The sequence below is a fragment of the Aricia agestis genome, chromosome 12, assembly GCF_905147365.1.
Source record: "Aricia agestis chromosome 12, ilAriAges1.1, whole genome shotgun sequence".
Lineage (NCBI taxonomy): Eukaryota > Metazoa > Arthropoda > Insecta > Lepidoptera > Lycaenidae > Aricia > Aricia agestis.
Window position 1 is genome coordinate 2076758 of NC_056417.1, and position 13130 is coordinate 2089887.

Here is a 13130-nt window from a genome sequence, read left to right on the forward strand (position 1 = left end):
CTCAGCCCATTGCTTCCTGCATAATCTGTGACCCCATTCCTTGAGCACTTGCTTTGTGGTACTGGGAGTTATACCACAGACTGGTTCTGGACCATATATGAGACTCTCGGCCCCAAGCCTAGCCAGTTCGTCAGCGGTTTCATTGCCGGGGACGTTGCTGTGGCCCGGGACCCATACTAGGCGGATGTTGTTGTTCCTTCCTAGCATGTTTAATGTCTCAACGCATTCCAGAACTAATTTGGACGAGACTTCTGCGGCAGTCAGTGCTTAAAGTGCAGCTTGACTATCGGAGAAGATAAAAACGTTTTTATTAACTAGGGCCATCTCCAGGCTTTCTAGTGAACAACCGAGGATAGCGAAGACTTCAGCCTGAAACACGGTCGCAAACTCCCCCAAACAGGCGTATTTGCCTTTTGGTGGCCTGCCCCCGTAGAATCCGGCTCCCGCACGGTTGTCTTTCCTTGATCCATCCGTGAACCAAACTATGTCATGTGTATTACATTTTTGTTTACATCGATTTTATTATTATACACAATTGTTCCGCTTTTACTATAGGTAATTTACACACGATAATTAAGGGAAAATGGTCGGACCACTGGCAGTCATATTCAATATAAACATTAGTAACTGTCTGTTTGGCCGACTGAGTTACAATGCAGTGATCCAGCCAGCTACATGATCCGTGTGAATCACTTAAATAAGTGTAAGATCCTGAGTCTATGCCTAAAACGTCAACGTCAATACACGATAATTTAAAATTACTGTGGTCAATACAAAAGTCCAAAAGTTCTGCGAAAAATAACTCACGTACATCGACGTTGTAGTCACCCAACACATAAACTGTCTCGATGTCATATTCTTCTATTATGGCGCTCGCAGTACTCAAACAATCCGTAAAATCTGGCATATTTTCGACGGAATTTGTAGGCATATAGACGCTCATCACAATCACTGGACACTGCGCCGTAGTAATTTTTATGGCACAAATTCTGGGATTACTACACGGCAAGATAGTCACTTGTTGGAAAACACTACTCCTCCACAGCAGGGCCACCCCACCATAGGGCCGCCCTCGAAGTATGCCACTTGTAGTATCGACGGCCGACGTCCCGACGAAACCAAAGTCAGCGCTGATTTGCCCTGAAAAGGGTATTTCGTCTGACAACAGCCAAGTTTCTTGAAGGGCAATAAGATCCATGGAGTCACACAGCTGACGGATATAATCCGCTGATCGCTTGACACTTCTGCAGTTAAAACTTGCTATGCGAAACTCAGGGGTATTCATTTTGTCTAATTTAGTTTTCTATTTGCCTCATTAACACGAAAATTTATGAATCTTCTAAAAGAAATTCCTAATGGCCACAGATTGTCGTCCAGAAATAAGTTATAAAAAACCTGGTACTGCTTTGAAAAGCTGTACACCTTGATCATGGCATCTGATGGCATGGCCATGATAGGTGATTCACTGAGAGACTGTTCCAGCTGTCGAAATGGGGTGGAGACCCAATTCGTCCTACCCGCCGTCCTGGCCCTGAGAGCCACCTTTTTGGCCTCCATCTGAACAAGCAGAGGAAGCGGATCAGGGCTTCGAGGGAAGCGGTGGGTGTTGACGAGAGTGCACCCGTGATTATTAGACATGCCAGTCTCTGTACGCTGTTTAGTCTTTTATTACAGTTTACTTGTTTAGCCTTTTTATGCCACACTGCGCAGCCATATGTGGTAATCGGTCTCACTACGGCTGTATATAGCCTTTTTTTTATTAGCCATTGCCTTCGGCCGAATACCCCATTTAGAGCTGACAAGCTTCCAACAGGAACCCAGAGCACATCTAGCCTTTTTCGTAATATACTCGATGTGCTTATTCCAAGTGAGTCCTTTGTTTAGGATTAATCCTAGATATTTGACATCACCCGCAAACTTAATAGTTTTCCCGAAGAGTGTTGGGGGTCTTAGTCCCTCCAACTTCCTCTTTTTGGTGAAAGGTATCAAGACTGTCTTATCAGCGTTTACTGTCAGCTTGACCCTTTGGCACCAATCCTCGACGACTCTTAGTGCTGACTGCATGCCGAAGCATGGCTCCCCCACGTTTAAATTTCTATATTATAATAAACTTTGGGCAAATTAAAGTGTATGTTTGAACAAATATATGTACAAATTTTGGAAGCTTAAATCACTCTCCTCTGTTGGCAAAATAGGAAAACCTTTTTTTACAGGGGTCTTTTTGATTGATTATTCTGTGTTATAAAAGTTGACCAATCGTGTTATGCTATAGGTAATTTAAAGACAAATACATGATGAATACTGACAATGAATTTTGATTTCTTAGCTTTAGTCATTGCTGAGAAAAATCGATATCGCTACAGCCAAGTTATCAAGGTGTGGCCTTAAGTGGCTACTATGTAACTAGAAACCTTTGTGGGTAGTACTTAGTACTTGGTAGATATAATATAATAATATCATTGCCATTTGATATTACCCTCTATAATTTGCGGGAAATTGTATGTTATGAGGGTGTGGCGGTACCCACAATTCGCCTAACATTCCTGCATCGCGCTATCGAAGTTTCGTAGAACGGCAAGATATATACAACGTCTGAAATGACGTCAGTGGGCTTCGGCCTGACCGAGCATGCTATCTCGCTCGGTCGGAAGATCTTCCTTTTCGGCCGCCACTAACAACGTTAAAAGGGCGACTAAACCCAAAAATCAAACATCGTCCTTCTCTCTTCACACTCACGCCCGTCTTTCATATGCCAGGTGAAAAAGAACGACGCGGATTCATCGCCAAATTAGTTTTTTCTCAATAACTCGATAAATATGCAACATTTTAAAAATCCGCTAGGTCGATCTCTCAATGATAGAATTTTATACAATGTGTTAAAATATTTACTTAGTTCAATGCACGATTATGGCAATAAATGAAAAATTCGTGAAAATTAGATGCATCTTTGTGATTTTTTTCTATCGAGAAAATTTTAAGATATCGTGTTTTTGCTCAGATCGGATTCTCGAAAATATAATGTAGTATCTAATTATAGAAAATGAAACAATTCGTGGCTTATTTTCAAGCATAAAAATGAATTATAAAATCGACACTTTAGGGTTAGTCGCCCCCTTAAAGATAGACATAAAAATAATAAAGATTTACAATTTTTTCCCACTTTTATCCTGAATAAAAATATTTATATAATATTATGTATGTAAAGAAATATTTGTAAAGAAAATGTTAAATCTAACAAAAAAACAACATCTTCATGTAAAATTTTGCCAGGTCAAGACTACCAAAAAGTGCCAACGGATTTTGATGCCTAAATAAAAAATCATGTAAAAATATAAACTTAAATTAATTAAGAGTTTGACTGACAATAATTAAAAGTATGAAATTGTTACGAACATTTGTGGGAGAGCCATGCTTCGGCACGAATGGGCCGGCTCGACCGGAGAAATACCACGTTCTCACAGAAAACCGGCGTGAAACAGCGCTTGCGCTGTGTTTCGCCGAGTGAGTGAGTTTACCGGAGGCCCAATCCCTACCCTATTCCCTTCCCTGCCCTCCCCTATTCCCGTCCCTTCCCTACCCTCCCTATTACCCTATTCCCTCTTAAAAGGCCGGCAACGCACTTGCAGTTCTTCTGATGCTGCGAGTGTCCATGGGCGACGGATGTTGCTTTCCATCAGGTGACCCGTTTGCTCGTTTACCCCCTTATTTCATAAAAAAAGCAAATATGCACAGTGCACACGTTGTTAGGTACTATAATTATTTGCATTGCGTGGAACAATTTTTTATTTAGTTATTCCTTGATGACTTGGTGAACTTTGTGTCACTTCCTTCTACAAACCTTTTCTGAGCCAGCACGTTTTCATGTCATGTCAATTTCATAAATTATATTTTTCATCGGCGATTCTATAAAAAAGCGACGAAGAAAACGTATTGGCTAAGGCTCGGGCATTGCACCCGTGCTATAAAAATAGTTGAAAGTAAGGGACTCAATAAAGGCGTAAGAGTGCAATATCGGTTCTTTGTAGACGGTTGCTGTTTGTCGAGCAGCAATATACTCGGATACACACGATTTCACTTTAAAATGTTACTTTTATGAGTCGCTTGTAGGCACTTTAAGGATTTATATTTTGGACCTATCTATAGTCAAATGCTGGTCAACATTTTTGGGATAGGAGACTCGGGATCAAGGTTGGCAGTCGTAAGTCGACAGGGGATGATATTATGGCTTCATTTCAATGCTCCTTTCCACATTAATTGTTTAAATTTTTTGTTACCTCCTGTAACATTTACAACCCGGAATCAAGTCAAGCTTAGTAATGCATTTTCTAGTAATTAATGGAGGGACATAATAATATAACTCCATTTTAACGACAATTACTTCTTTGGGCCATGGCTCGTAAGTCATAGTCATGATGGATAACCATGTTTGTGAAGCCGTTAGCATGCACAATTGTCGACGATCATGGACGATCATAGACGAAAATCGCTTGTGCTAGAGCAAAATGGCAACGCGAAGAGGTTACATTATACAACTGTATACAGCGGAACACAAAAACTCCTGTTTATTTGAAGTCGGTTAAATTCATAACATTGATTGAATGATATCGAGCAAAAGAACAAAAGCTGTCAATCACGACCCTTGTCACCGCCATTTTGCAAGGTGGCGCGGGAGGGGTGCAGCCAATATTGATGGCAATTGTAGCACTACAGATGCACTTTGTTCCTAGTTGGACAATGATGTAGGACGCTGGAATGGATAGAAAGAGGTTGTAACATTTACGAAAGAGATTATTTTACGGACACACACACACACAAACATTTACGTTTATCTTACTTTAATAAAATGAAGAGTTTGAGGTTTTTCAGAAGGACTTATTTAACAGAGCAGTTTATGAGTTATCGTTATAATTGTCTGTCTGTTTTTTTTATGAAATAACGGGCAAATTATGGGCAAACGAGCAAACGTGTCGCCTGATGGAAAGCAACTACCGTCGCCCATGTTATCTTGCTTATGCCCAAACCGCTGAACCGGTTTTACTATATATATATTATATTGCATTGAGATAATTTGGGTCCCGGGAAAAGACACTAAGGATATTTAAAAAATAAATAAACAAGCCTTTTATTTCTCACTAATTGCTGTGTTAGTGAGAACCCCTTGCTATTTTTCGCTTTTAAATATTACTTTTTATTTAGGATTTTTTTTTATCCTGTAAAAATATACGGTTCCCGCGTGATAAACGAAATTTGGCGCAACAGAGTTGCGGGCCTCATCTACTATTGGATAATATAGTCTGGCATAAAAGTGAAGAAATTAAAAAGTGGCAACATCGTAGTGTCATCACTTTCAAATCAATGTAAGAAAAAAGGGATGACACTACGATGTTGCTACTTTTTAACTTCTTCACTTTTATATCAGACGAGCTTTTGCCCGCGACTTCGCTCGCGTTAAGAAGTATTATTATATACAAACTTACATCCCCTATTTGAACCCCTTGGGGTTGGAATTTATCAAAATCCTTTCTTAGCAGATGCCTACGTCATAACATCTACCTGCATGCCAAATTTCAGCCCGATCTGTCCAGTGGTTTAGGCTGTGCGTTGTAGATCACTATGTCAATCAGTCAGTCACCTTTGAGTTTTATATATATACGAGCTTTTGCCCGCAGCTTCGCTCGCGTTAAGAAGTATTATTATATACAAACTTTCATCCCCTATTTGAACCCCTTGGGGTTGGAATTTACCAAATCCTTTCTTAGCGGATGCCTACGTCATAACATCTACCTGCATGCCAAATTTCAGCCCGATCCGTCCAGTGGTTTAGGCTGTGCGTTGATAGATCACTATGTCAATCAGTCAGTCACCTTTGAGTTTTATATATATACGAGCTTTTGCCCGCAGCTTCGCTCGCGTTAAGAAGTATTATTATATACAAACTTTCATCCCCTATTTGAACCCCTTGGGGTTGGAATTTATCAAAATCCTTTCTTAGCGGATGCCTACGTCATAACATCTACCTGCATGCCAAATTTCAGCCCGATCTGTCCAGTGGTTTAGGCTGTGCGTTGATAGATCACTATGTCAATCAGTCAGTCACCTTTGAGTTTTATATATATATATATATATATATATATATATATATATATATATATATATATATAGATATAGATTATAATACTGCTAATAGTACTCACTCAAAAAGTAATAATAATTGATCAAATGTTGAGTACAATAATATCGAGTAAATAATTAAATTAATAATGACGTTACCTTAAAGCATACATAGGTATGTACAGGTGTACAGGTGTACAGTGTACATAGCCCCAGAGCGTAGGGCGTCCCCTGAATACGGCTAAAACCGGAACAACGTGCCAAATCTAGTAATCATGTATCATTGTATCTGACATTGCGATTTCGCTGACGTGTGATGTGTCACGGCCATTTAAACTAGAACTCCCCTCGTCTCGATTCGCCGTACTCCAGTGAATAACTTCTACAATCCACGGAGATCATCTCTCGCTGGTCTCGTCATTATGTTCGCAATACCCATCTGCGCTTATACTAAACCTTACGAGGAAGATAATAGAGACTGTTATACCGTATCTATTTATTTTAATTTGGTTATTGAAGCTATTATTTTGAGACTATTGAGTGTACTGTCGTAGGTGACGAATTATAGGCTTTTGAATGTAGTCGCAAATTGCGCTTTGGTTTGGATATTAATGCCTTCCGAGTCGTTCGACAGTTCCGACGATGTCAGGATTTGATTGTGTTTAAATATCCCAAGGATTATGAAGTTGATATTTAATACGAGTTTTGTATGCAACTAGTAGTATATGTATAACGTAGTATATGTATAACTACATAAGTAAAAATGTAATAAACATCACAATATATTTAAAAATGCAAATTATCAAAAAATCTCCATCATCTAAATAGTTCAACTATGCTCTTACTCACTACTGGTATAGTAAAAGGAGGGGAGGTAAATTATCTTCATACAAAGGCACCGCGCGCGGCTTGTATGTGTGCGCCATACCGGCGTAAAACAGCACTTGCGCTGTGTTTCGCCGAGTGAGTGAGTTTACCGGAGGCCCAATCCCCTAACCTATTCCCTTCCCTACCCTCAACTATTCCCTTCCCTTCCCTTACCTACCCTCCCCTATTACCCTATTCCCTCTTAAAAGGCCGGCAACGCACTTGCAGCTCTTCTGATGCTGCGAGTGTCCATGGGCGACGGAAGTTGCTTTCCATCAGGTGACCCGTTTGCTCGTTTGCCCCCTTATTTCATAAAAAAAAAAATAGTATCAATGCGTCGCCACGTACGGCACACAACGAAATCTCGGCGGTACCAGCCTCTAAAACTGGCCGAGATACTATGCTACTTAACTGGCTTGTATGTTGCGGCAAAATTCATTTATCGCGATCATAATTTTTCTGGGATAAAATGTATCCTTAGATATCCATACAAAATTTCAGTAAAATCGATTCAGCGGTTTGGACGTGAGGCGGTAATGTCAGATATTTCGCATTGGTATGGATGTATAGAATCATATTGCTGAAATCTGAAATGTATCAGTTTAGTACCATAAAGTTATTATACCTAGCAATAGAGCAACAATCTCGAGCTGTCAAACGAAACCAAAATTGATTTACGTCTTTGTGTAAAAATTTGTTTACGTATACACTTACACAAGCATTTTTCTAAGAGATTAAATTGTCGACGTGGCTATAAGTGCCGACTGGACGTCAAACGGATGAAAAAAATTAGTTCTGCTGTCATGTATCATACGTATCTTTTTACCACGCATAATAATAGTGACATCTAACTTGCTCAGGCCTTTGTTTCTCTATTCCGCTAGGTATAGTAACTTTATGTTTAGTACTAAAGTCAATGTTGTTAGCTCTTTGTATGTTACGGAGTGAAACCACAGCGCAGAGCCGGTACAGATAAGATAGACCAGGGCTTCCCAAACTTATTTGTACTGTGACGCCCTTAGGACTTTGCCATTTCTTTTGCGACGCCCCTCAACCCAGCCCCCAAAAATACTTTCTAATTTTAGAACCAGCCTACATAGATTATCCGTTATCATATAAACACTATTTTGATATTTATATTTTTATTAGGAAATAATGACCAAATCAAATCATGAGCATAAAAATTAATAGAGATATTTATGAAAGATATTAAAGCCAGCAAGGCTGGCTAATGTAAAGGATGCGCTTGCTTTTCTGAGCATAGCTTCTGAAACCGGGGATTGACTGCCCGGGAATCCCGGGATGAATGATTGACATAATGCGCGCGGTTCTCACTCGATTTGGTTGTGTTGACATGCGACGCCCCTAGGACAGTGTCGCGACGCCCCGGGGCGTCATGAAGCACAGTTTGGGAAGCCCTGAGATAGACTATAGAATCTCAGATTACGGCTTATTTGTAGCTTCAAGTGGCTTCAATTACAATAAATTAGCGATTTAGCTGCTATAGCTCTTCTGCCAACTAAACTGGCTCAAGCGAAAAGTTTAAGGGATCTTAAAATAGGATTTGGTCGGAAAATAGGAAAAAGAAAGACCTTAAAGATCAATTAAGGTCCCGTTTAGTTATAAAAGTAACAATAAATAAACTTTATAATGTTTTGTCCTTATCGATCAAGTGATTTATTGAATTTGTAAGACGAAGAAGAAGATTGAGTAAATATTTTAAATATGGAGTTAACCTGTAGTCTTTATTCACTCTAGTTTTAATATATGAGCTAGTTTAAAATATATTCAATGAAATGAAACAACTAGCTTGTACTATTCTGTTTGTAGTGTATGTTTATTCAAGTTCTTTTTGTTTCCCATTTCAACGATTCTATCCGATGCAAAAGGCAAAATAGGTTCCGTTTTTGATTTCAATTTGATCTATCAACGTTGGTAAGAATCTGATTCCGTATTTATCAAGCTTTGAAATACTCTGGGGTTCGTTATTAAATATTCAAACGCTTGCGGCTTATTCTGCGGAACCCTTATTTCTTATTTATATATCCCAATCAATCTTTTAAAGGTTTGTTTGGAAGTTATCAACTAATGGCCGGTTCAAACGAAAAACTTGCCAAGTTCTTTGATGAAGATTTTGAAACTTTGACGTTTTTGCCAGCTGGATTGATTATTATTATGGAAACTGAAAATTTTACTCTTTTGAAATGAAAAGTTAACGGTCAAAATGAAATGTTTCTTGAAGAAGAAAATTGATTGAAGACGTTCGAAATTAGTGGACCTATAATAAATAGATTGTTGAAACGGAAATATAAATTTGCGTTGTTGAAAATTTTGAGAAATCAAGGTGCTTATCAATTAAATAATAATATAGTAATCTGTTCAATATAACACAAATTAACAACGTAATATAATTTTCGGTTTTTGGCAAATATAAAGTTATTTTATTCACATTTAAAATAATCCAAGCGTATTTAAATAGCACTATTGATTGTTTATTTTCTTAAAACAAATTACAGAGCTGAAATCAAATAATTTATATTATTATATTAGCATTATAATTCACAATTCTGCCTCTTACGAATTAAATTAATAATGTCTTTTATTCAACCAACTATGTTCTCTAAATTCGTAAAATCCGTCCAAACTTCATCAGTATCATTGGATTTTCTTTTCGATTTCACCGTTGTTATTTCCTCCGGTTTTCTACTATCATTCCTATGTTGATAATGTTTTATCAGGTCTAGAATCTCCAGTTGCATCTTCGTTTTATATTCTTCTTTGACTTTCTTCATCGCTTTACCAATGTATTGTCCGAATATGAATTCTTCGCTCACTTCATGCGTCAGTAGATCCTTAGCTACTTCGACAATTACATCTTTTATGAATCTTACTGCTTTTGCATTTGACGTGTTTTCTTTGGTGTTTTCTATTTTCTGTTTGAACTTGTCAATGTTTAGCCGAGGTCGATGACCGGGTAATGTTATCGGTTGTGGTAGTGGACCGACTGATACTGATACTATTTCATCATCAGCAATCTCCTCCTCTTGTAGTGGTGTCAGATAGCCTGGTGGCTGAAAAATATTTAATATTAAATCCAGATGACGCCCGAAACTCCGTTGCGCCAAAATTCGCTTGTCGTGCGGGAACCGTATATTTTTCTGGGATAAAAAGTATACTACCTATGTCCTTTTCCGGGACTCAAAGTATCTCCATACCAAATTACATCATGATCGGTTCAGCAGTTTGGGTGTGCAGAGGTAACAGACAGAGATTTAACATAAGAAAGAAGATTTTTTGTCTCTGGAGGCATCTTATCAATATATAGGACAGAACATTGTGATAAAATGTCTAAAACATGCTCATGGTTTGCCTAGTTAACACCTCCATCGTGGGTATCGCAGACACAAGAGATTTTCAATTGTTATGCGGCAGCTGGCTGCCGCTTGGGGTTTGAGGGGTAACTTAATGGAAATAGACTAGTAATAATAATTAAAAACAAATCATACATCCTTTTTGTGGCTTTCCAAGTTTTAATAGTTCTCTTACTAATCATTGATTTCTATAAAAAAAGACCAGTAGCTCTACCATGAGTTTAAAGCTATAGTATTTTTCGATACTCGATACCGACTACCGTAAATTTTTAGTATGGCAAATTTTACAGAGCCTCTAGCGGTTACTTGCGGAACTAAAATCGCCATACTAAATATTTACGTAGTCGGTATCGAGTATCGATAAATACTATAGCTTTAAACTCATGGTAGAGCTACAGGCTATCGTATCTATTAAGCAGTAGCACCTTCGACCAAGCACATACCTTCTTCCTCATCTCTCTACCCAGTGCTGGTCTCCTGGTATCTCGGGGCAGCATGTGCCTCTTGGCGTTGTATTGTGGGTCCCGACGCCTTTCGCTCCTCTCCTCCATCCCTTGCCAGGATCCCTGTATGCATTGTCAAAGAAATGAGTAAAAAGTTTCTAGAAATCATAGGCGCTTTGGGATATTATGGAGATACGGCGTGGTGCGTTCAAAAATAAACTCTCAGATTCTATATATTCAGTAACCAGTGGAAATGCGAAAGTATAGACAAACTGTGGAGATATGGTGGAGATAAACTTAAGGTGTCGTTCCAAACTTTTTTCGTTCCGAAAAATTCAAATAAAATGCCACTTTATGAATTATGACAGACTATAGTCACAAACTGTGGAGATAAACTAAGGGTGCCGTTCCGATCTTTTTTCGTTCCGAAAAGTTCAATTCAAATGCCACTTTATGACAGAATATAGTCCTAAAAATTCAAATAACATCTTACTTTATGACATATATTATACTATAGTCTGTCATAAAGTGGCATTTTAATTGATTTTTTGTCGGTCGCGATTAGCCGCGGTAAAGATCGGAACGTTCCGATCTTTACCGCGGCACACATAACGACTATATTCTGTCATAAAGTGGCATTTGAATTGAACTTTTCGGAACGAAAAAAGATCGGAACGGCATGTTATTTGAATTTTTAGCACCTTAAGTTTATGTCCACAGTTTGTCAATACTTTCGCATTTCTACTTTTCGCCGTGCTAGCACTACAGAATTTACTTAATCCCATAAAATGCTTTCCTGGAACCCAAAAGATATACACAATACACATCATATTTAGTTAAAACCGTTCGGCGATAGGGTTTGAAGGAACAGACAGACAAAATATTAGTATGGACTAAATATTAGAGATGTGCCGACTAGTCGGTAAAACAGACTATCCGGCCACAAAAAAAAGTGTTACAGAAACTTCCGAAACCATGATCGGCTTAGCCGACTAATCGGCTAGTCGGCTGGTCGACCAAAGTCATGATCGGCACATCTCTACTAAATATATTTTCAAATTTGAAACACTTGCTTTTACAGCGTGACAGACAGACACATCCGCATTTATAGCATCAGGATTAAGACATTTTCACAGTTGAAAACACTTGCAACATCCCAACATTCGTTAAACAAAAAAGTTTATCGCTCTCCCAACAACTTTAAAGATACTGCAGGAATTAAAAACATGAAACTTACAACAACGGCGAGGAACAAAAACAGACCGGTCAAACTTCGTCTGTCCATTCCCAGCTGTTTTTAATTACCAACTGTTTCTGCCAAGAATAATGCTTGTTGATTCCACACACTACCGCGAAAAGAAACAAAAACTTTTGTGTACCCGATAGTGTAGATGTTGAAAAGTAGAATTTAATATATTGGTAGTCGAGGTTGTGACTTTTTCGAATATGTAACGTCTCTGCGGTCTTATGTATTGGCTGTTTACGGAGTTCGTGGGTTCGATTCCTGAGTTAGAGACTGCAATCACCATTAAGAGGGGTACTCTATAATTCTGTCTACTCTGCAACATGTATCTAGATTTTTTTTTTAATGAAATAAGGGGGCAAACGAGCAAGCGGGTCACCTGATGGAAAGCAACTTCCGTCGCCCATGGACACTCACAGCATCAGAAGAGCTGCAGGTGCGTTGCCGGCCTTTAAGAGGGTAAACTTACTCACTCAGCGAAACACAGCGCGAGCGCTGTTTCACGCCGGTTTTCTGTGAGCCCGTGGTATTACTCCGGTCGAGCCGGCCCATTCGTGCCGAAGCATGGCTCTCTCACGTCACTAAATATAACTTTATCACTTTTTTGTAATTTAATTCACCAGAAACTGGACAATATGAAAGGTTTCTTGATGACCCCAAAACCTGCACCCTCGCTTATAAAACTTTTACAATACCTTCTCCATTACTAAAATCAAAATAAAAAAATTTAATTTCCAAGAATCCACTCACTGAAAGCAATATCCTTGAGAGCGGAAAAGTGTGTCGAATATAATAGCATTTCGTGGAAATGATGCGGTAGTGCTTGTAAATATCAGTCCCCTGTTAGTGTTTGTCTGAGAACTGAGACCTGAGATGGCCAGCAATCACCATTAAGCCGATTACAGCCAAGACTAGACTGTAATACCTAGGAACAAGAGCTATAAAGGAAATTGTTTTATTTTTGCTGTTTATTATCTTCATTCTTTTTATTAGTTGCGTTCAATGAAGGAATAATAAAATCCATCTATACTAATATATATTATAAATTCGGAAAGTGTGTATGTTTGTTTGTCTGTCTGTTTCCTCTTCACTTCC

The 13130-nt window shown here is 38.6% G+C and overlaps 1 protein-coding gene across 1 annotated transcript; it reads right to left on the reverse strand.

Annotated features, from left to right (window-relative positions):
• Positions 1–9564: 9564 nt before the first annotated feature.
• Positions 9565–12084, reverse strand: LOC121732411. Its single transcript, XM_042122281.1, has 3 exons — positions 12030–12084; positions 10793–10915; positions 9565–10049 (listed from the first exon to the last, which is right to left on the reverse strand). Exons 1-3 carry the CDS (start codon positions 12075–12077, stop codon positions 9582–9584), a joined length of 639 nt encoding a protein of 212 aa, XP_041978215.1. The 5' UTR covers positions 12078–12084; the 3' UTR covers positions 9565–9581.
• Between the last annotated feature and the right edge of the window lie 1046 nt (positions 12085–13130).

Bases quoted from the DNA above. Each gene is read 5' to 3' on its own strand.
- LOC121732411 (XM_042122281.1), bottom strand. From the start codon at position 12,077: ATGGACAGACGAAGTTTGACCGGTCTGTTTTTGTTCCTCGCCGTTGTT. The intron at 10,916-12,029 runs GTAAGTTTCATG...CAATGCATACAG, and splicing joins TTTTGTTCCTCGCCGTTGTT to GGATCCTGGCAAGGGATGGA. The intron at 10,050-10,792 runs GTATGTGCTTGG...AATATTTTTCAG, and splicing joins GTAGAGAGATGAGGAAGAAG to CCACCAGGCTATCTGACACC.